The sequence below is a fragment of the Nymphalis io genome, chromosome 19, assembly GCF_905147045.1.
Source record: "Nymphalis io chromosome 19, ilAglIoxx1.1, whole genome shotgun sequence".
NCBI classification, from domain to species: domain Eukaryota; kingdom Metazoa; phylum Arthropoda; class Insecta; order Lepidoptera; family Nymphalidae; genus Nymphalis; species Nymphalis io.
In genome coordinates this window covers 5,227,381-5,252,446 of record NC_065906.1, presented here as the reverse complement: position 1 = coordinate 5,252,446, position 25,066 = coordinate 5,227,381, and the positions used below count along the sequence as shown (strand labels likewise).

General features: G+C 30.2%; 3 protein-coding genes across 3 annotated transcripts in view; 1 reads left to right on the top strand and 2 right to left on the bottom strand.

Annotated features, from left to right (window-relative positions):
• The window catches only part of LOC126775790 (RNA helicase aquarius), a 73,562-nt gene that overhangs the window by 5,590 nt on the left and 42,906 nt on the right, over nucleotides 1-25,066 (top strand). The gene's annotated exons all lie outside the window — the stretch shown is intronic.
• On the bottom strand, nucleotides 275-5,525 carry LOC126775798 (probable G-protein coupled receptor Mth-like 5). Its single transcript, XM_050497890.1, has 8 exons — nucleotides 5,148-5,525; nucleotides 4,849-4,984; nucleotides 4,307-4,487; nucleotides 3,586-3,883; nucleotides 2,944-3,022; nucleotides 2,673-2,869; nucleotides 2,399-2,534; nucleotides 275-2,117 (listed from the first exon to the last, which is right to left on the bottom strand). The coding sequence occupies exons 1-8, from the start codon at nucleotides 5,332-5,334 to the stop codon at nucleotides 1,859-1,861; spliced, it is 1,473 nt and encodes a 490-aa protein (XP_050353847.1). The 5' UTR covers nucleotides 5,335-5,525; the 3' UTR covers nucleotides 275-1,858.
• On the bottom strand, nucleotides 6,491-18,999 carry LOC126775803 (probable G-protein coupled receptor Mth-like 3). Its single transcript, XM_050497904.1, has 9 exons — nucleotides 18,816-18,999; nucleotides 11,109-11,335; nucleotides 10,173-10,361; nucleotides 9,589-9,704; nucleotides 8,982-9,060; nucleotides 8,573-8,736; nucleotides 8,039-8,183; nucleotides 7,199-7,291; nucleotides 6,491-7,117 (listed from the first exon to the last, which is right to left on the bottom strand). Exons 1-9 carry the CDS (start codon nucleotides 18,819-18,821, stop codon nucleotides 6,910-6,912), a joined length of 1,227 nt encoding a protein of 408 aa, XP_050353861.1. The 5' UTR covers nucleotides 18,822-18,999; the 3' UTR covers nucleotides 6,491-6,909.

The following is a 25,066-nucleotide window of genomic DNA, read 5'->3' as shown; positions in this document are numbered from 1 at the left end:
TTCTTACAGAGTCAATGTCTATGGGCGTTGGTGACCACTTACCATCAGGTGGCCCACATGCTCGTCCGCGTACCTATACTATAAAAAAAATGTTTTTCCTAACGTTAGGTTATCTAGATTATTTTCAATAGTTATTAAAATAAGCATAAATAAAATTAGGTGAATTCAGCATTAAAAGACGAATATTTGTGTAGCACAGCTTTATTTCAATAAAATGAATAAAGTAAATACTCGCATATCGAACAGTTGCAAAAAAAAGAAAAAAATGGTTGCAATAAGCTCATATAAATTGGTGTACATTTTAAAAACAGTTAAGTCACAATAGGTACATATATCTAAGTTATGTTAGTGTAAATGCTATATACCAGTAATTTTTACTATACAATTTGAATTACGGATTTTTAATTAAGCTAATATAGTGCTAGAGAGCTATATATAAATTCGATTCAAAATCTGCACAATTGTCAATTATCATAACTACATTAAAATTTATATATTTTAGTAAACTTCAGGACGGATAATAATTCATATAAAAATGCAGTCTTAACATTTTTGTGTCATTACAATAAAGGAAATTTCAAAAAGAAATACAATAAAGTCATTAAATAGTTAAATACAAACGAATAAGGTATACTTATAATATAACACAATTAACAAATTTTACTTATAAAAAACTTTTGGTCCAATTAAAACCTAATTAAGTATCTTAAATGAGCTACTTGAAATTATTTCAAGATTACAAATATTACAGATATGTAATAAATAAAGTGTTTATCAGTTTGTGAATACAGAGAATTATTTAAATTTATAAATAATTATAAATAATTAAGGCATGTGATAAGGAGGGATTAACAGCATGTTACTAGAAGGGTGATGAGTATGAATGTTGTTGGATATAGGGGACGGGGGAGGCCGATGAAAGTGTGGATGGATTCTGTAAGAAAGGATATTTGTATGAAAGGTGTTAATGAGATCATGAGTAACACAGAGAAGTTGAAGGAAAATACATGTTGTGCCGACCCCACATAGTGGGATAAGGGCAGGAAGAAAAATAATTACAAGCATTGTGAAATAAATACATTGATATAAAAATTATTAACTTAAACAGCAAAAATTTGGTATTTTATATGGCTTTCATATATAAAAATCGATTACTTAAACACTGAGAAATACTGGTTTTACAATTGTAGTATTATTATTATATATATTTATAGTTTACAAGCACTTGTTTTAAATCTCAATTAAAGTGTAAATCAGTCAAAATATTATATTCGATATAATTTGTCTTTTATTTATAATTAAAAAAACATTTTTTTAACTTATTGTTAAAAGATTTGATGATAAAAATTCAAAAAGAGAAGTCTGAAATTATCAGACCTGAACTGTAAAACATATCAAAGCCTAGTGATAATCAATGTTCACCAGCACCAATAATACTATATTAATAATATATTGCTCTGCAAAATACTGTTTGTCTTATTCTAAATCACTATCTGTGGGCACGCAGCTCAAATTTCAGTAAATACATGTTAATATAACTCTTATATATATTTAATATTTTGTCTATATATCTTATGGAGTCACGATTTGAGAGAAAATGATTTTTGTTTGAACAACACTTAAAGCCGTTATTATCAGTTAATACAGCATGTATCTGATTGCTTGAGATTCTTATTAATAAAATATTTATAATCAAATTACTTTTTCAAATTTAACTCAGTTTTTGGTGCTGATTTCATAGTGAACTTAAACAGTTGTTAAGTTAACTTGCTACAATAACTTAATTGTTTATTTTTGTTTCATTTGGATTATTATTTTTTCATATTAGCTGTATATATATAAATATGTAATTAATACATTAATAATTACCACCATTCATATGAGTCATCTCATCTCCCCATTCCCCAGTGGGTATAGGCTCTGCATAACAACAGCTCTTTCGCAGCAGAAACATGACATGAGATTGTCTCACTACACACACATAGAATATTAATATTGCTTGTAGTAAATTTACAACTATGTGTGCGTATAATAAACCGTCAAAGTTAAGCCACGACAGAAGGAGGAAAATCCATGCCATTGTCATTATTATGAATAGCTGCACAAATAAGTCAAAGCTGCAAAAAAAGGTTAAGAAATTTACATCGAGTTTTGATTATTATTAGTATACACATATATATATTATAGTATAACAATTCTATAAAATTATTGACCGGTTACTATATTTAAATAATCATTGTTCCAATTGTGAGTAATGCATCCTAAAGGTTTTGAAATCACATATATGAAATTTCGAGATACATTTTATTGAACAATTCTATGGGTGGTAAACATGATGAATCATTTCTTAAACAAAATAACCGGACATTATACATATATAAGTAAATGTTTAACTCACCATCCTTTGAGTTTGTAATGAATCCTTCCATATATATTTATTCTTTTGATAACTTTTATCGTTGTTATGTAAAAGAATAGATTAAATAATATAGTAAAAGCGATAGGTGTGAAAAACACAGCTATTCCCAGCCATCCTAAAAAGAATTAAAATATATATTTATTTTGCAGACAGCACATTAAGTTGTTTTAACAAACAAATTAATTTTGTTCCTTAAAATTACTTGCAAAAAAGTTTATACTTAAAATAAAGCAGAAAAAACATGTAACTATACCTATTGTTTCTTGTTCGACATCTTCAATAAAAATAGTAGTGGAAAGTCGCATCTTTTTGTATGGATCAATGCCAGTATCAAGTAAATAGTGCGCGCATATAGCCATAGCAGCCATTAAACCAACACACGACCAAACTACACTTGAGTAGTAACAGTATTTTCGAACATCTGTCACTCTTAAGAACACATTTCGGGATCTACAAGACAATCCATAGAAACATTATCCTTTGAGCTAAAATTCTTATTAATTAAACATGTATAATATATTTACTTGAATGTCTTCCAGATGTAAAAACCAAAACTGTTAAGCCAAAAGAATGCACCCAGGAGACTCATGTACAATATTACATCTGAAATAAAAATATAGGTATATTAAAAAGCATTAACAATTGACTACTAGTTCGAGCGAAAGGATATCGGTAAAATTATATGTTTTGATTTAAAATTACCAAATGTTTTTTGTTATAAAAGTTACAGTAAAAAAATGAAGTAGTAGGACTTATTAATAAAATATTTTTTATTGCCGAGACATGTAATCAGTATGTTTTACGCATTGTATTATCTTCACTCTTAGAAAACAAATTGAGGAAGTCAATTTTAACCTAAATCTAATTGTCACATCAATTTAATATTATGCCAAATGCAATTGTATGTAATTCTGATGACAATACAATAACTTAATCCTATGAAGCCAATGTTGTAGCCAAAATATGGATAGTCAACTATTGTGGTTACTAGTAACCTTCTCGAGTTTGGACCCATTCAGTTTGTTTTAATAAATCCTATACATTATTTTCTGTAATATTAATGAGTGAAATGCCTTTTCTCTGTACTTTTCAACTGAGAGAATAGCAGGTCTTATTTACATGCAACTTATTCTTCTATCAGTAGCTATATGTACAAATTCACTTACCCGTAACCATAAAGCTTATATGATTACTGTACTCAGTAAATATCCTCACTAAGTCAGCTGCTTGACTTACTATTAAACAGATATTAATAGTTGTTATTATGTTGCCAGCTAAATCACGTAATGTTGGTAAAACAAAGTATATAATGGCAACAATAAGAAATAATATCATTGCCATAGCATGAAACAGAGGATTCAATATTTTCTTCATGAGAAAACTTGTCTCTTTCCAATTTATTATAACTTCCGGGACACATACTAATGCATATAGTCCAGTTGCATTTGAACTTGTTATTAGTATCTGAAAGTATATAAAAAAATATGCATGTCAAGTTTTCATTATTTTGATTTGACTAATAATATGATGTTTTTATTAATTCAAATGAGGCAATGAAATTTGTTATTACTCAGTAATATTATACTTATGAGTATTGAACAGATAAGATCCAAAAGCTTTTGTTTTGATACAAGTATTCCTAAACTTATTTATTATTATTTTAATATAGTTAAAATTTTACACAAGTAATAACAATAGAGCATTGTGGACAAGACAAGATTGTAGATTTCGTTATCAAGATTTGTTTCTACTGTAATTTCTATATATAACGACTTTCTCGTAGGATGTTATCAATAGAATGCACATTACTAACTAGAATTAGTTTTAGGTTCATATAGTGTTGATTTCAATGCAAACAATTTTTTTTATTTGTAGTTAACTACTCACCTTATCCAAACAATATTTATCTTGGTTATGTATATAGAACGAGGGCTCTTTCTCTTGAGGTATTGCAATGGATTCATGAATGCTGTATGTGTTAGTTATTAGCGGGTCATCCTTTATATTATCAGAACTGTGTTCATGATGAATTAAGTGCTGAAGATGACCATCTGATAACAAATTCAACCTAGAATGTGAAATTTTATATGTAATTATACATTTTAATTGTAGCTTGGAGGTTATTATGTGAGTGTTAACACATTATTAATTACAAGTTCAAATTTCTTTTTTAAATAAATAAGCATTACACTTACTTTTATTGATAGTCAAAGTAAAAGCTACCCCCTTCATTAAGAAATTAAATTGCCCATAACTGAGAACAAACTTAAGAGGGTTTTATTATAACATTTATGAAAACAACAATAACAAGTTATTATTTAGTCATAAATATTATTTATGAGTAATAATGTATTTTTGTTTTGGTAGAGCCTTATACTTATTCTGCTAAATTTATTATTGCAAATTTTAAAAGCTGTCTTCATACTCACTTGTCTTCAGACTTTCCCAAATCAAAAATAGGCCTTTGTTGTGTTGTTGCACAATTTGGTACTCCATTAACATAACGAAAATATTTTACTGTAGTATTTTTGCCATCTTCTGTTTTAAATTCTGGCACCCATAGACCTACAAAGACAAGTGTTTTAATATTTAATAAGTTTTGAATTAAGTTTTTTTTTTTTATAGAATAGGAAGGCGGCGGACGAGCGTATGGGCCACCTGATGGTAAGTAGTCACCAACGCCCATAGACATTGGCATTGTTTCACATGTTGCAGTTAATATACCTACTTTGATTATATTGCTCAGCCAATCTGCATATAGAGTCGACCATAAGCTCGTTAGGTTCGCAACACTTGTTTATTTTTACTGAATTCTGCTGTTCTGACAATTCGTTTAAGTCAACTTCTCCGATTTCAGCTTTGGCTGTATACAGGGTTAATAACAAAATATACAATCTTGTAAGCGAAGTGTGCATTTTAAATTATAATTTAATTGACTTTCATTACATATAAACAAATTAACTTTTCGTTTTAAGTAAGGCACGACACTAAAGGCACTAATTTAATTATATTAAATACTGTGTTAATCGTTAAATGTCTCTCATTATTCTATTTATTTATTTTGTGATTGTATATTGTATTACTTTACAACTTCGTAAAACACTAATACTGGAACAGCATTGAGCAGAAATATATCGTTTTAATAAACGTCAAATAATGACAGTTGTCGGTTGACGGCTTTGAGTTTGATTTTATAATCTATTTGAGATAGGCAATGATTTATACCCATACAGACTTGATTTATGTGTATTTTAATACAAATGTTGAAATCAATTAGGTTTTAAAATTGTATATGGCCGACGCCAAATATAGCTAATACAACCGTACTTAGTGTTATTTGCAATTGAACCGAATCAGCGCCGGCCCTGGGTTATAGCGAAGATCGACACAAAGAGCACTGAAAAACAATCTCGCTCTACTTTTAGGCCAGGGCCGTCGCTGCGAGTGATTATAATGTTGATGAAACTAACTTGAACTTTGTAAGGCACGCCGTGTAATAAAATGTAAAAAAATAGACTCAAACTGATGTGATTCGTTTGACGTCATAAATCTAGTTTTAAATAACTACAATTTCAACTAGGACTGTACAATTATTATTAATTCTGATAATGCCAAGATCTTATATTAGTTTATTTTTTTTGCCACCAGATGTTCTATGATTTTTGTCTATGAGGTGTCAATAGTGTTATACAGTTTTAAGTTTTCATTACAAGGTATTTATTGTAATTTTAGTGACTGATGAAATTATGAAAGTATTAATAAAACAAGGGAAGAATGGAATACTTTATAATTACTTGACTTTGCATTTCATATCCTTAACATGCAATTAAAAATATTCGAACTTAAACACTAATTTATATGATAACAAAAAAACTTATTTCAATAGCATTTACATTAATGTAAATGCTAGTATTCATTTCAAGTATTTGCTTGCTAATAACAATAATATAATATTATTATACATTTTAATTAATTATAATTAGCTTGTTTTAACATGGCACTTAATAGAAATAAATATAATTTGAATTATTCCTAATATTAAAAAGGTAATTAAGTAGTTATTCTTTCTATTCATTGTCGGATGCTAAAACATTTCCAAATAAAATTAAATTGTATGTATTAACTTCCATTATAGTTAAAACCTTTTAATTTATTAATTACATCAATTTATAAGTATTCATTTGCGTACAACAGACGTTATATATACATTTTTAAGAGATTCAATAACAACATTCTTATAATAGAAATATCATATGTTAAAGCTGATCTTAACTTGTTTCTTTTTAATTATATAATGATGATGATGCCCTCCTGACCGATTTCGCCAACTACAGCCAATCTCAAAATAACTCACTAGTTCACCAGTTAAGATTTATTTTACATACTGAGTATTGCACTGAGCTAATCAATTACGTTTCATACCAGCTGAATGCTGGCATTGAATTCAAATTAAAAAAAAAATAAGATTCTATATTTGAATAGTCCTTATTTTAATTAAGCCTGACCTCTACAGTATCATCGGCTAGTATTTGCTGGTCATCACTGTCGTCGTGGGGACTTAGTTTTTCGGCTAACGGGCGTGTTATGAATAAGCAGCAGTTCTCGCTAGCCAATCCTTGTATAGCTCGCCTTCTGAACACCACCAATATCAAAAATATTACCACTCCTTGTAGGCAATTAAATGTGTCCATTATTTTCCTAAAATTAAACAAAAATCGATTATATTAAAATTAAAAATAATACCCTTATCATGTGATAAAAAATATTTTTTTGAATTACCAAATAATATGTTCTGCACCATGTGCAAAGCTGGCGATTTCAAAAATCCAAGATATTCCCATAACGAGGAATAGTTTAAGGGAAACGAGGAACCTGAAATTGTTTATTAATATTAAAATCTATAAAATTAGTATTGTCTGTATCAGCCATACACAACGCAGCACCAAATGGTATCTTATCACGGCCGATAAGGCGACCGGTACATATTTTTAATTGAATTTAATTGTTTTATAATTTTGCACTCGCTTAATTATTCTACATTTTCATATTAGATAACTTATCGCATCACTGCAAAATATATACCTTTGGTATTATACAGTCGGCATTATCGATACGTATGCTTAACATTTGTTTACAAATAGAAAATGATTATTATTTTATAGTATTGTTTAAAAAACAATACTAACCAAAGTCATGTTAATACTTAACAATAACAAAATTTATAAATGGATAAACGTGAGTATAAATTTTTAACAAAAGGTTTATTTTTTTCAGTTGTCTGCCCACCTTGGTATTTAAACGTTTTTGTTTCCTGTCCCTTTCTAAAAAAACTAATCATGTTTTGTGTCTATTTTTTTCATAACGTTTAATCTTTGTTGAAGGGTCTGAGAATTAAAAAAAAAACTTTTTGTATATATGATTAATGGCGGTTTCGATTTTTTCTTCAATCTTATGTGTATTCTAAAAATATATTTTGTGATATTGAACTTTTAATATTTTTATGTCAATTTGATTACTATATCCCTAATTATTAAAGTGATTAATTTTCGATATGTGTATGAATGGCTAATTCAAAAAGTATTACAGAATCAGATGATAATATGTTAAATATAATCTTACTTATGCTTCAGATTATTAAGCTTGTTCACTTCATATTTCCTTGTGTGCCTCCATAAAGTTATCGATGACATAACGAATAGGATCACATTCACGGCAATAAGAATGGCTATCGGTCCGTAGAAGAAAATCCATGTTTCTGTACGACCTGTAAATAAATATACAATTAAATACACATATTCATTTATAAATATTCAATCATCCACTCATGTATGTGTACTTTAGTCGAGAGGACTCTCACAAGCCGTTTTGAATCGTACTTATACAAGTTTATCATACTAATTAAACGTGTTTCATCTTGAGATGTTAATTATATAAAGGATTTATCTTTATACAAAAACGTAGCATGTCTATCCTCTGAAAACATTTTTAAGGATTTATTCAGAGTAAAATTTATCTATTTATTATGAACTAGTTTTTGCCCGCGGCTTCACCCGCGTTTAATGATGAGAGGGGCAAAGTTTAAGGTAAAAAAATGTGTCTCTCGTATAGTGAGATATTTTTATCACGGAGCGACTGAGCGGATATATTGCTTACCGTTGAACCAGCAACTGTTTTCGCCGATGCCTGGCTTGTAGTGATTTCCCTCCGCGAAGTTGGTAATGAGTGCAACGACCAGAAAGAAAATCGTGCAGCCCCAGGCATAGCAATTGTACATGAAATACTGTTTCTTTTCAGTTTTCTTTAAATAACTCGCATCTCTGAAGATAATTAAGATATATATATGTCATGATTCGATATCTTATTTATAGCGGCTGCTGTCAACACACTTATGATTTATTAAATAAATAGTAAATACATTAAAAACGACATTTTAACTCAATTATTTTTACAATCATTAATTTATATATATGAAATTTTATATTAAAATTTAATAAGCTTGATAGTTAATAATTCTAGTATTTGATATTTCGCGAATCTAATAATTTGTAAAAATACAACTTACTCAACAGTTCTATACATGTTTATGCTTATCACGTTCATCCAGAAGAACGTAGCCATCATCCAGAAGTAGACGAGAAAACCTTAAGAAAAAAATAATTTAAAAAGGTTTTAATACATTCTTTAAACTATAAAATATCATAGTTTTAATGTTTTACAAAATATCGTTGTCTAGCGCTACTGAGTTTCCATGTGCTTAATTTGTATATTAAAAACATGGCGAAAAAATGTGCGTGATTATCTATCACGTGGTTGAGTAAGCTAAAACTTTAACGCAAACTTCTCTCTATGTGGCCTTTGCTGCATTTAATTTTATTGTGATATTTTATATTAATTATAGTGGACACTATTGTTAGATAATACTGTTTTACTTCTTTCGTTTACAGAATACAAAATGTCTTATAATTGTAATTTTTATTGTGAATTACTTTAATGTAAAATAATTTTAACATTAACGGCTTTACACTTATATTGTGTAATTGTGAACGGGATGATTGGTTAAACAATGCTCTATCTTCTTTTTTACAATGTCAAATTAATAACATTAAAAAGAGAGAAATCAGTATTAAGCTAAACAGCCGCTAAAAAATTTTTAAAACGATGACGTTTACCTGATATCGTGCATATTTCGCCACTGAACCCGGGACTGAGTTGTAAAACTCCCAGTGATAAGAATCCGAGCGCCATGCTGGCACACATGCACATGTAACATACGCCCTGGAGATCCCTGCGGAGATAAATTTATCATTTATATATGCTTTTAATATTTCCATATTAATGATCGTCTTACTTTCGTTATTTAAAACGAAATCTTTAAATATTTTATATTTAAATAATTATATATGTATAATTTATATGTTGTGTCTTTTAAAATAGTGTATAAAAAACTATTATCTTCTTTAGATATTTTTTGATTGAATATATTGAATCGAAATATTTGTTTAAATACAAAACGGCTAACTTGTAGCATGAATGGATCTAATCTTTCCTGTAATAAATTATTTACTATCGGCCTACTAATAGATGTATCGTATTGTATTTTACTTACGTCCGCGTTTACCATTTTACGATCGGGTGAGTGTCAAATTGAAGAATGACTTTGCTGATAATAGTGTGTAACAAATAATCTGTTTAAAAACATTCCAAACACAGTCACACAGTACGGTTTAGTTATAAATAAAAATAACACATTTACCTCATTTGCGGCATGTACATATAAACCGCGAATGTGGCGATCAGGAATAATACAGAAATAAGCGTAAGGACCCCTCCCGTCTCGACGTCATTGCCACTTGATTTGATCTCTTCGAAGCACACAACCGCTACTGGAATTGTGCCCAGGCTGGGATCGCTGGCGTTCTTATACATTTTACCGAGACAATATCTGAAAATTAATTAACAACTAAATCTAATTTCGTGTAATAAATAATATTTATGATAAAGACATTTTGTTTACAAAGCTCTATTATATAACTTTTTTTTAAACGATTCAAATTATTATTCACTACACTTTAAAGGCAATGCTTACGTATAGATCTTCAACTTAACACTGAATTATAAAACGACTTTGAATGCCCCGTTCAATTTTCCACCATCTAAGTATGAATAATAAACAATAACCTATACAATGAAATGTATAATAATATATGTATATACAAATATTAGCGTTGAATCGCAGAATTTTATATTTTAGCAATTAAATATAATAATAATATCCTGGAACATTTTTCACACACGGCCATCTGATCCCAAATTAAGCTTGTACAGAGCTTGTACTATGGAAACCAGACAACTGATATACTACATATACTATTTTTCTTTTGAAAATACATACATATATAAATAATTACACCCAGACTCAGGACAAACAGACATGTTCATGCACACAAATATCTGTCCTGGGTCGGAATCGAACCCACAACCTTTGGGCGTGAGAGGCAAGCATCCACCAACCACGCCAACCGGCTCGTCAAAGTTATTATAATTAATTCGGTGTAACAATTTTTTTTAATAAGGATAGACTGTCACTTGAATTGGATTAAATAATAATAAAATTTTATGCTCTGAAATGGTCTGTAGGTTAAGAGTAAATTGCTATTGAGTAAAAGAAAATTTGAGTTTAGGTACTTACAAACGAGGATCCTCTACAAACACGTAGCTCGGAGAATCCTGTGTGGAAACTTTGTAGCCATTTAAGATGACGTCTTTGAGTAGCATGTGTCCCAGGGTGCAATGCATGTTGATCTTCGCGGTGGCATTCCCACAGATCCCTCGTGGTCGAATAATCTCATCGTTGACACAGCAAGAATTGGTCGAAAGAGCCAATCCGATCAAAGGAAACAGTAAAATAATTATCTCCTGTAAATAAAATTTAATAGTTATCAATTATTTATTACTAATAATAATAAAGATCATTTGATTGTAGTTGCATCAAAGCTCCACGCTAATACAATTTTTATGTTAGCTATTAGCTGCACCGCGCGAATTACCCGCGTTTAATAAATACTATTCCGCCTCCGTGCCTCGTAACGTTTTTTCAAATAAGATTTTTTTCAAATCGAAAAAGTTGAACAGAGACTAACTCGTTCTTACAAATAAACTCTTCGGCTCTTATAATATTAATTGATAGATCGATATCAATTCCTTCCGCGCATACAAACGTACAATTTTTGAAACTCTGAATATGCGAAATAAATAAGTACATGTTACAATTACTATGTACTATCTGTCGCGGGTCACACAAACTCGTATTACTTTAGATATAAATGTACAACTAATTGTCTGTTGCGTCAGTATCATTCACCGCAGAATCCGGTTGCAAGTACATCGAGTTTATTGAACCACATTTATTTTTAAACTCATTAACTAAGTAATAGTTGTACGATCGGAACTGATCATTAATTATTATCCCTTGTTTTTAATACGACTCAAACGGAAAGGCAACGTAACAATTCGCCACGGACTTCGAATGTGGACTTTCGACATCGAATAATATGTCCTATATAATATTCGATATTCAAATTTATCAATGAATTTTTTTTTAAATGTGTGACGGTATTAGTTGTAAGGTACAACCGATAGTAATCACAGTTTTTTCTTTCGTTATTTATGAATGGCTCATCATTGATTTCGTATTTATCAAACGATTTTAATAATGACTAATATGCTGCTAGGACACTGTTTATACTTTCGATTTAAAAAAAAGCGTTGTTTATGCTTAGTTGTGAAACGAGTTATATCGTAAGAAACTTCGAAAATGCTGTCCCGTCTAAAACATTTACGGCCGTACTTTTATAAAGATTGTTTAGCGGGTGATTTGTTAAGCAATAGTATGTCTTCTTTTTCGCAGGTCAAATCAATAATGTCAGAAAGAGAGAGAGAACGTTACTAATTTTTCGTTTCGTTTAATGACCTACATGAACATTAATAAAGTTGTGTCGAAATATCCTAGTGGATCTCAACAGGCTAGTGAAAAATTCAAGATTGGTAGCGGTAGCTTGTAATCTACTCCGTTTGTCTTAAGTAGTTTTAGTTTAATATTGTGTAATTATATTAAAAAAACACAAAACGAAGTAATAAATAAGTTAGACAATATAAAGTATTTTCTACTGCTAGGCAGAGTTCATATGTAAATGTTAGTCCTGTGAGCTTATAAGACCTAAAAGTTAACACTATAACCACTATTTGCCATTTACGTGGTTTATCAATTTTTACAGTGATACGAAGACGAAACAACAGTGCTAAAATGTAAGAACAACTAACTTCTGTACAGATTGACAGCCAATTTATGATGATATACTATTTTGATGCGTGTATCCTTCTAATGTTATAATTATTATGTTCAATGTCACATATGACTTCCTGACACTTTACGACAGAATAGCCCTACAGTTTATATATATGTGTTTTTACTACTCACACCACGTTATAAAGGAGTCAATCGTTTATCGTGTAATACACCTGCTAATCCGTTGTCCATATCGAATGATATATAAAAGCTATTTTTAACACAAATTTTTCTTTTAATCTTTTTTAAAAAAAGTTAATCAAATATTCGATTGGTCTTTGATGACAGGCGATATTGAATCACCAAGTCCGAGTATGAACAGAGAAAATAGGTCAGGAGGTAATCAGCGCTCGATAATTAAGGGTAATTTTATTTTGCTCTTAGACGAAGGTCAAATCTCTTGTAGTGTGCGCTTCGCAAAATGTATATACATATATACAAAGTACGCGTGTGTTACCTTGATAACAATTGCATGTGTATTTATTTCTTTATTATTATTCATTATGGATCGATTTGTAGTGTTTGTTCTATTATAAAACTAGCTTCTACCTCTGATGTTCCTTAATTTTTAACAGCAATTGTATTTTTATACGCGTTTATATAAATTGCAATGTTTGTTTGATTCAAATCTTGTAAGCTGAATTAGTACCACTTCCTCTTATCCTACGGAGTTGACGTTTTGCATCTACACATATATTAGCTTGTTTTGGAAAAAAAGTTTTTTAATAATAATTTATTTGTAGATATGTAGATTTGATTGAGGTTGCGTCGTTTACGTGCTAGATTGATATCGCTTTCCAAAAATTTACAAATGTTTTTTTTTTCTAATCCTAATTACAACCACATTATATACAACATATCGAATGACGAATATAATTACATATATAAAATTAGGGAGAAACTATTACTAGGTACATAAACATTCTCCAGGATAATACAAGATTGATGAATATATATTTTTTAAATAACTAACTTTCTGTTTTGGAATCCATGTACATTTCAATATTTGACGAGCCGGTTGGCGTGGTTGGTGGATGCTTGCCTTTCACGCCGAAGGTTTCGGGTTCGATTCCCACCCAGGACAGATATTTGTGTGCATGAACATGTCTCTTTGTCCTGAGTCTGGGTGTAATTATATATATAAGTATGTATTTACAAAAGAAAAATAGTATATGTAGTATATCAGTTGTCTGGTTTCCATAGTACCAAGCTCTGTACAAACCTAATTTGGGATCAGATGGCCGTGTGTAAAAAATGTCGCAGGATATTATTATTATTATTATTTATTTCCCTGTTTTTTTAATATGATTCAATCAATTTTAAAACCGCACAAATGTAGAACTGGATTTTACTATGATGCGTCACAATATTAACAATTTTAATATTTATTTATTAAATGTTGTTAAATTACCATAACCAGTTGAGGTTTTTTTTTGTTATAGTTACGCGTATTGCGCACCGAAAAATCTACGGGGCATGTAATACAAATATATTTTATATTTCGTGGTGTTTTCTGTCATGAATTATTATTAACAGAAACGGATTAAAAGAAAGAACAGAAAACGTAACAACATTTTTTGATTCGTTCATGATACCAAAATTTCATATATAATTTCATATATTTTATACATATTTTTTCAAAATTGAACACCATTCTACTGTTGGTAAATGATTGTAAAACAGTAATTACTATTAGACAATAATTTTTATTAATACAGATTTGTATAAGTAATATATTATGTAATATATTTTAATTTTAATAAAAAAATATATTTATCGCATTAATAATTAATGTTTGTCTATAATAACACGCAAAACGATTCTTCGAATTCTTAAACATTTGTTTGTCAAATGAGGGAAAATAAAGGCGTCAGAACGGATGACTGATTATAAATATTTATCGTCGATCTAACTCGATTAGAGTTAAAATCGTAAACCATATTATTATTATAAATTCGAATGTATTTTGTAATTACCGATATAATTCGTATTTTTTCTTGTTAATATCTTCTGTTTATATTTTTATACATGTTTTGTCATAGTTTTTTGTCACCTACATAGTTTAATTGTAGGAATAACTAACCTTGTATCGAGTTTGTTTTAATAGGTATTTTTTAATTTAAAAATGTTTTTTCTCATTATAAGTGCAATTCACTTAAATGTGTTCTTAATGGAAAATAAATACCGTTAAACCGAATGTAATGTAATGTTAAGATTTCCTAATTAATAAGCGGTGATAGATTTCGATAACATTTTATATGGAGATAGCTTATACCACAGGGAATGATACTTAAATAAAATTAAATGAACGAGGTCGAGGCCGAAGTCATTCAGACAGTCCTTATTGAATTAAAATCATAATCATTATTATTTTTAATTTTTGCATGCTGTCTTCTTAGCTTTATTAAAGCTGTAAACGGCATCAAAGGCAACCTACAAAAGGTTGTACAATTTATTAAGTGAAACTTTTATTATTAAGCTTAAACTAAATTATTAGGTAAGATTATTTCGACGTACAATTCCATCGGTAAGTGGGAACATGTGTAGTGTAACAAGTTGTCGTGTAGTTGTCGAGACACAAACAACTTTGTAATTATTGTTTCGAGTAATTTGCATAACTACAGAACTGTGTAAATGTATCGTCTCCCACAAACTAGTCGAGATTGTTTTCTACTATTAAATATTAGCGCTTTACCCGCGACATCGCTCGCGTCATAATTCGGGATTACGAATTTCCATAGCTCAAAAATTATAGAGTTTCATACATACTTTCATTCCTTTATCATATACCTTAGGGGTTAAATTATCAAAAATCCTTCCTCAGTGCTAACTAATTGTGTAAAAGTATTTGCATGCATGCATGGGAACGTATGCAAATTTTTATTAATTAATATAGTTTTATTATATTATATTTATTATAATTATAAACGCGAACTCGACCGATCATGGTTAGATTTTGCAACTAAATAGTCAGGTGACCCGAAGCCTCCACTCTTCCGTCACAAGCCGATAAGTTTTTAATTTCATATTATAACAATTAATTTCGCTCTAAATGTTCGAGACGATAAATAAAATCGTTGCTGACATGTTTTTTGTACAACGGCGCCATGAATGATAGCAAGGCTATCGCAGTGTCACGTTCAGAAGAAAGGAACATCTTATTAGGCATCTTGTTAAACATAATCCGGTTTATTATTACAAACAATGGGTCGTCTAGTGGCTAGATAAAGGTCACCCGAAGTGGCTGTGTTTGGGTCAGTAAAATGTTATTTCGTTTGTTCTATAAATAATTCTCAGTAGATGTTATGTAGTCTGGATTTAGAAATCAACAGTATTAAACTCCCGCGCCTCGAGGCGGGAGACGTCGAAGAAGCCGTTGCTCTTATTCCTGGGTCTCTGTTTTATCGCAGTTGTCTTCAGTTTGACATTGGAAGTCGCAGGCGAAATTCCGTCAGACTTTCTTCATTTACTAAATATCAGTTCAATTTATAATATATTGACGTAACTTTATTTGGTCGCGATGAGGAGACTACGCACTTTCAATTGCAACGTTTCCATGTGTAGCGTTTAATTATAACATTTCTGGCGCATAAAGGTTTTATTTCTGTCACGTATATTGCACTTTATTCTTGTTTTTCTTATTTTAAACTTTTACATCTAGTAATTGAATTTCAAATTAAAAACTTATTCTTTATATAGGTAGAATCATATAGGCATTTTCGAATCATCATATTACATGATTAAATTGAATGTAAAGCTACAACAGGTTCAGAGTGTAGATTTTACAAAGAAGACTAGTAAATAACTAAGCAGTTACCCTTTTCTCTCCTTTTTTTTTCTTTTAAATGTCCTATATGTAAATCTGGCTCTTAGACATTCGGTCATCGTAAGAAATATTAACTCCTACTTCGCTAATACGACATCCACATCATAACTGAGATGAACTAAGATTACACTGGCTCACTCACTCGAAACACAGTTGTTGGTAGAATTATTTTTTTAATTCTTATATTAGTAATGTTTCTTTATCTTATCTGTACAACTTGGAAGGGACACATAGATAACATTTGCCTTGAAACGAATGGAGATTGGTATCTGACTCCTACGAATACAACTCCACTCCACTCCACTTACCCAGTGTGTATATAATTGATACTAATTATTTTTTTTAACTAATAATTAAATTTATGTTCAACTGCAATTGCGGTTACGAAATTTGTTGTTTATTTTTATATTACTAAATCTTAATTTCTCGATTTCTTACTATTAATTTCAACAAAAATATTTAATGTTTTTTAAAATAATTAAAATTATAAAACAATTTAGTAGGTAAATATTACTTCGATCAAATCAAACCGTCCATAGTATGTATAAATTTATTCTTATTTAAAACAGAAATAATGGTGTTATTGAACTATTAAATATATATTAAAGATTATATTTCTAAGTCTATTTTTTAAGTGGATTTAAATGCGGGTAATTAAATATAAAAAAAAGCTTAATTTACAAAATATAAAGAGACGTAAAGTCCTACATGATATATCCTTACCTTACTTTAATTCATTAATGTTATGAGCAGAACTTTGTGGTATAAACTAAAAACTATAATATAATAACAATAAAATATTATCAGCTAAAATTTAAGCGCGAACGTTTCGAGTCGTCTTAAAACTGGATTCAGAATCGCGTAGTTTTATTCTAAGACTGGTTTTAATATTGTCTTTATAATTTACCGTAGAACAGTACGCGTCAAACATAATAAGTCATTCTGATATCCTTTCCAAAGTCCTAGCAGTTTTAAAATTAAATGGCATCAAAATCGGCTAAGCCTTTGTTGTAACAGACATGTTATATTGAAAAAATTGGCGGTAAACATAACAAATAAACAATTACAATATCACAAATAGTGCGTCATGATCTGAATTTGATAGATAAATATCTTTATTTCACACATTTAAAGTTTATAAGATATCATGTTTACATAAAGTTCGATAAAAAATCACTATTTTTTTTTTTAATACATACCTACAATAAATAACCTGCTACCTACAGTTGTGATGTTTTTGAGGTAATTATGAGCTATTGTTTGTTTTTAAATGTAATACGAATGATGTCCGTTCGGTTCGCAAAGTTAAATATTTCTTTGTGTTACTTTTGCAAATATAAATATATTATAACGTACACTCATTTCGTTCTTTGTTTTTTTGTGTACGACGAAAAATTCATGCCATATTTAATTTTGAAAATATATAAAAAGTAGGATAATTTATTTTATTATTATGTATCGCATTTCTATTTGATATTATAATATGTATACAATTTCCTTTACAGTATTTCTTTGATAACAACTATTATCCATTAGTCCAAAATTGACGCTAGAATGAACCCGCTACTATAATTTCACGGAACGTATACTATTTTATTATGATAAATATTATATTTTTCGAACGTTATCTTCGCAATTAGTTTGTTTTTGATTACATATCATAAAAAGGTCACGAAGCGCTTGTATTATTTTTTTTTTTTTAAATACTGGAAGTTACGATAGTGTTAAACATCTCTGAAATAAAAAAAAAATCGGAAAAATATCGTTAAATATGATGAAAATGGAATGATTTATTTGATAGACACAAAGAACGGACGTAGAACTTGAAACATTTATTAAATTATTTTGTATAATTCGTATTTTATAATAATAAAATAGCGAATAGTAAACGTAATTCAAAACCGAACATGAAGATAATATAGTGGTATCAGCTATACGACTGGTGCTACTTATCTATCAACGGCCGCACCGTAACAATAAAACATTTTTATTTTAATTAATTTTGACTATGAAACTATAAAATTATTTTGAACTAAACTAATTACGGCTTTTGAATAATCAAGAAGTTCTATCGTAGAACGAATAATAAAACTACCCTCTTTTAAAATGTCTCTACTAAACGCTGATTACTTATATATTCAAAGCAATAACGCTAAAAACAGTTTTGAATTATATGTAATTGATTCGTAATATATCGAAAATATTTCTAATAAAATAAACCCTACCTTCATAGTGATATATTATCGCGAAAAATCAGGACACTTTAGCAACGCGACATGCGCCGAATCACTTCACCCTACGACTGGCGTCAAAGGGGCGTTAATCATCTGCGATTGTATTGCTTTTAAAATGAAATCGTTTCTAGATATCCGATGCCAGCACGAGATGCGCGTGCGCCACCGTCGCTGTCACCGACTGAGTAAACAAGTTCCTTTTACATGCCAGGAGCCGGTTCCTTTGTAAGGGCTATGTTAATTGGGTCATAATTTAACCTTTCGCTAAAATACACAAGAATTTCTATTTTCAGAAACTTGTGAGTATTTTTTTAATCCGAGTATTCCATAATTATTTTCCGATTCTTTATCAAATATATCATTTTTATGTACCGACTAATTACATATATCGTTTTGTGTTGATAAAAAAATGAGCATTGCGAGACGAGTCAATTTTAATAAAAAAAATTAACATAAATTAATTTCCAATTTAGTACCAACATCTAAAGAAGATATTCAAAATAACACAATTATCTATATAATAAGTTACAATATGTATAAATATATAGTTCTCAAGATCTACCAATCGGATTTAGAAAAGTATTTTTGCATAAGACACCCCATTAATTGAAGTTATAGACTGTAACATGACATTACGCTACAGCCGACGGAGCCTACCTAACGTTTAACGCGGGTGAAAACGCGCCGTGCAGCCGGTCATCATCATTAACTACACATATACTATTAAAGTGTATGTTTTATGTATTTATGTATATTGCTATAGACGGAGTTACAATTAAAACAAATTGGTTTGGAATAATTTATGCCAAATGTTTGAAAATTTATAAACTTGTACCAAACTTTTATATGGAGAACTAGCGGTTCACACGCGGCTTCACCCGTGACACAATATAAAATCCACTTAAACGGGATAAAAAGGGCAAAATATATTAATTATGTTATATTTTACCTGTGATAAAGCTTGAAGAAGTAAGAAATAATCAAACACATGACCTTTTTTTTTTTTTTAAAAAAATGCCGAGATTGCCCAGTGGTAAGAACGCGTGAATCTTAACCGATGATTGTGGGTTCAAACCCGGGCAAGCACCACTGAATTTTCATGTGCTTAATTTGTGATTATAATTCATCTCGTGCTTTACGGTGAAGGAAAACATCGTGAGGAAACCTGCATGTGTCTAATTTCACTGAAGTTCTGCCACATGTGAATCTACCAACCCGCATTGGAGCAGCGTGGTGGAATAAGCTCCAAGCCTTCTCCTCAAAAAGAGGAGAGGAGGCCTTTAGCCCAGCAGTGGGACATTCACAGGCTGTTACACCACCTTTAATATATATATATATAATATGAGTGTTGTTTTGGTTTTCGTAACTCGCAAATAGCCATATTAACTTTAAAGGAGGTAGTTATTTTGAAATCACAGACATAAACTTCAATTTTATTTACATGTATTGATTCTAAAATATTCAGATTATGCAAAACTATTTAACTCACTGAAAACATCATTTATAATTAATAATCCTAGCACCTCTTTGTACACGACTCTCGGTGTTTCCTGTTCGGACTAAATTTACTAAGTTACTCGCAAAGCCTTCTCTGGTGCACGCAACATAGAAATGTCTGTGAGAGAACAGTCCTCACTTAAATCAATGCCGGTCATATTCAATGACTGGCCTTAAGACTTATTAATGGTCATGGTGAAACAAACATTTTTTTCCCCTTTAAAGGGACCTTTATTCTTTGAAATTCGACAGAATAATCTGATGAATAGGCTCCAAAAGAAGCATCCATTTGCAAACATTGATATGCTGTGTAATACAGTCCATGAATTGTTTGTGTTCAAGATGATCCATGACCCATGATCAAGCTATCAAGCGGTCCAGGTAGAGGCAAATAAGCCGGAAACAACTTTTTAGTTAGTTTTTTAACGAAAGTCTCCAAACAATCACAGCAAAAATAAAAATGAAAACCCTCCAGTAGAATTTCCGAAACTGAAATACAAACCTGTATCAATTCATTCAAGAAACACAAACAGTAAATTTCAAGCAGATCAGACCATTTTTTATACTCATGGTTCCACCCTATTTCTCTCGTTTCAGGTTGAATTTCCAAAAATGTAAAAATACAGTACAGTACAGTACAGTAACAGCCTGTAAATGTCCCACTGCTGGGCTAAGGCCTCCTCTCCCTTTTTTTTTTTTTTTTTGAGGAGAAGGTTATTATATTATAATTTATGTAAAAATACGTTTGCCTTTATTTTTGCTCAGAAGCTTTAATATTAAATTTCATTCTTACTTAAAAAATGACTGACTCCCCATTCAAACTTTCAACCCCTATTTGGGTTTGATTATCAAAAACTTGGAAATGCATATTTATTTATTTCTAACCAGAAGCTTGTAAGTATATAAAATGCTGTGGTGTAGGCTCTGAGTTGATGAATCAGTCAGGACAAGCCATTGGATATCTATAAATATATAAAGATTAAAGAGTAGCAATGTATAGTTGCTACGGCATAATTTATTTTTTTAAATATATAATTAATAAAAAATATTAATATTTATACGTCCATTATTTGGCCTTCGCTAGTAGAGCGTGTCTACCGTTTAAGTTATCTCAATAATATTACAAATATTGATTTAAAACTTGATGTTTTATAGATAAAGTTGATTAGTCTATTATTCAATCTACACAAAAAGATTAAATCGGACTATTAATAATTTCGGTAGCCTCGAGAATTATCATAACACTTGTTGGTAGGTATGTAATATGTATATGGCATAACTATGTATTCCAGAATTTAAACAAGAATTCCTCGCCTAAAGTTTAATTGGCAATCTTCGCAGTGGCCTAGCTACCACAGGGCTAAGCGGTGCGGTGCACCAAGGCCCCAGCGGTATGAACTTGTGAAGAGCACTAGGGACAACATATTAAAAATCAAACAATTCTGTATTTACCTACTCCTCAAAATGTGTGATAAGGCGTCAAAAGCCCTGAAGGCAGTTCGTCAATAACCTTACGTAGGCCCAAAATTCATTTACACGACACGACGTCGCATCGTGGCATATCGTGTCGTGGATATTTATGACGTGTATCGTAAAAATGATGACTCGAACAAATCTTATCAAGATACGACATCTTGATATGATTTGTTGTGTCGTGTGTATGTGTACACTTACTCGTGCAGTACATTCTCCTGCTAACAGTCGTGGAAATCACTATCAGTTGACCTACATCTTATATTGATACTAAACTAAGCATTTAGTAACAAATTCTCAATTTTTGAACGAATTTGCTTCGAAAATTTTCGAATGCCATTCGTCTTGCCGACTTTTCGATTTTCACAGATATACATGGGTAATTACGTACGTATTTGTAAATTAATACACTAAAAAGTATTTTTTTTATTACCAAGCCATTACTATTCGAATCAAAACAAATATAATTATTTAATACAAAACACGCTATTATAAATCGAAGCTTCAAATTACGAATAGTAAACTTAATGTGTGTAGAATTATTTTAATAGACGTTGTTAAAACAGTTAATTTATGAAATTTATTAATTATTCAACATGGCACAATGAAGATCTATTATAATTTAAATACATTGTAAAAAAAAAACGTACTAATATTTTTCACAAAACAATGGCACGGTGACGTTTTGGATTTCAAGTTTCTAGATATGTAGAGATGATAAAGTTGAATGGCGAAGATAATTAAGATATAAAATTTGTATAATCCTATACATTATACAAATTTATTTATTGATCATACATTTCTTCTCCAGACAAACAGTCGGGCGAATTACATATTCGTCACTACACGTTAGTGTAGTGTAGTACTTATATACTTGTAAATTATAATAACGATAATGTAATATCCCTTTCCCGGTCATGAAGAACGAGCTTATTATATTAGTTTTACAAACAATAAACGTTCATTTAAAATGTTACTAATTATAATATAATATCTATATTTATATAAACATATATGTATATATAAAAGAAGAACTGACTGAGTGACTTACATATCAACGTGCAGCCCAAAATACTACTACCATGAAAATTTGCATACGATTTTTTTTTTACACAATTGGTTAGCACTAAGAAATAATTTATGAAAATCCTATATTTTTAAAGAAAGTGTTATGGAAACTGGTATTTATCATTTCTGAATTATGACGCGATCGAAGCCGCATGTAAAACGCCAGTTAATATATCAAACGATTTTGTACATTCTCGGAGCTCCTGGGTTCAAATCCCAGGTCAAGCCAATAAAAAGTTTTTGGGTTTTTCTGTTAAAAAATTCTAAGTAGAAACCCGGAGTCTAGAAGTTGGAAGTGTGTACACTCCCGTGCCTCGGAAAGCACGTAAAACCGTTGTTTTTCGGATTACGAGAGCTAGGGAAAAGAGAGTACATGTATGTTTGCGCACACGCTTGTGTACTATAATATCTCCTGCGTAGTTGTACTTATACTTTTTTTCGGAATGTATCAGCTATAGGGCCTAACTATTGGTCTTGCCAGCGTCCCTCGACTCCTGTAGATAGATTATGCAATCACTATCTTTTAATTATTTCGAGACACAACAAGAATGAAATTAAATCAACCACCGTATATATCAATGCTATTTATTTATTTATTTATTGGAAATAGTTACACCATCGACTTATCACTAACACATTCACTTAGCATTAGATACAGGGTATTAAATCTAGGTGAATAAATCATTACAGGTGTAAACATCATTGACCTTAAGATAAGACTATACTAACCTAATTATGTCTTAACTAAAAATTAAAAAAGATAAATAAATTATAGATAATTAAACAAAACATAAAATAAAATTTAAATACAACAACAAAAATCTACAAGGGTTGAAATAATTAATTTATGAATAAAATGGTTTTAAAGTTATACTATGAGATCTTTACAGAGCTTCACAAAAGTTGGCTTGCTTTGGGCAAAGATGTCGATATTGCCGTTAGAAGAATATTCATTATAAGAATTAATTATTCTGTTGAGGGGTGCATGTTTACCTAAATTTGTTTTAAAAGCTGTAGTTCTAAAAGGTTTTTTTATTGGGTGTCTAGGAATTTTGCGGGGAACAACTAAATTGATTTGCTGAAGTAGTTCGGATGACATTATTTGACCATGTGTCAAAGATATTACAATTAATACAATAAAACAAGATGATTTAGTAAATTAATATATTCATATGCTTAATTGTAATGTAATTACAGCTTATTAAAAACAATTTCATCTAGAGTTACATTGTGTATTTAAACGCGCGATAACAATGATTATTGAATTACATATTTAATTATTTTAGCATAATAATATTTAAATATGAAAAACATGTCAACTGAGGCAATATACACTATAGTTTGTCTTTGAACGTTCTCAGATTTACATATACCAAGACTAGTTCGTGATTGTATACATTATGTATTTAATATACATTACGATAAGTACGAATGCAGCTTGTTATTATTTTCTTATTAATTTACTTAAAAGCCGAGATGGCCTAGTGGTAAGAACGCGTGAATCTTAACCGATGATCGTGGGTTCAAACCCGGGCAAGCACCACTGAATTTTCATGTGCTTAATTTGTGATTATAATTCATCTCGTGCTTGACGGTGAAGGAAAACATCGTGAGGAAACCTGCATGTGTCTAATTTCACTGAAATTCTGCCACATGTGTATTCCACCAACCCGCATTGGAGCAGCGTGGTGGAATAAGCTCCAAACCTTCTCCTCGAAAAAAAAAAAAAAGAGGTGCGGAGGCCTTTAGCCCAGCAGTGGGACATTCACAGGCTGTTACGGTATTAATTTACTTAAAAAATATAAGCAATCAAGGCATCACTACCGTTTTTTTGCTTATCTTCTATATAACTTTCAGTAGGTTTTACTATTGTCCAAAAGGTCAGTATACAAGCTGCGCCCTGCACCTGGCAGGCATTCGGTTCAGCTTTTGGTCTTAATAATATTTTCACTAATTATACACTGTATTGAAATAATGCCTGGAATTTAATACATTTCTGTTTTAAAAATCAAATGTACAAATTCAATTATCAAATTGCATTTTAATAATGCATGTTAAACAATGCTCCAAATGTCTGTTTCTTAAATATTAATTTAGTTATAACATAAATACAACATTTTAAATGCTATACATAAATGAAATACATTTTCGTTGAATGCATTTAGGTTGATATCGGTGGTTAAATGCTTTTTTACTGGTTTTTA

Bases quoted from the DNA above. Each gene is read 5' to 3' on its own strand.
- LOC126775798 (XM_050497890.1), bottom strand. From the start codon at position 5,334: ATGCACACTTCGCTTACAAGATTGTATATTTTGTTATTAACCCTGTAT. The intron at 4,985-5,147 runs GTAGGTATATTA...TTGTCTTTGTAG, and splicing joins GGCTGAGCAATATAATCAAA to GTCTATGGGTGCCAGAATTT. The intron at 3,884-4,306 runs GTGAGTAGTTAA...ATATACTTTCAG, and splicing joins ATAAATATTGTTTGGATAAG to ATACTAATAACAAGTTCAAA.
- LOC126775803 (XM_050497904.1), bottom strand. The intron at 10,362-11,108 runs GTAAGTACCTAA...ATTAATTTTCAG, and splicing joins TTTGTAGAGGATCCTCGTTT to ATATTGTCTCGGTAAAATGT. The intron at 8,184-8,572 runs GTAAGCAATATA...ATTTATTTACAG, and splicing joins AAACAGTTGCTGGTTCAACG to GTCGTACAGAAACATGGATT.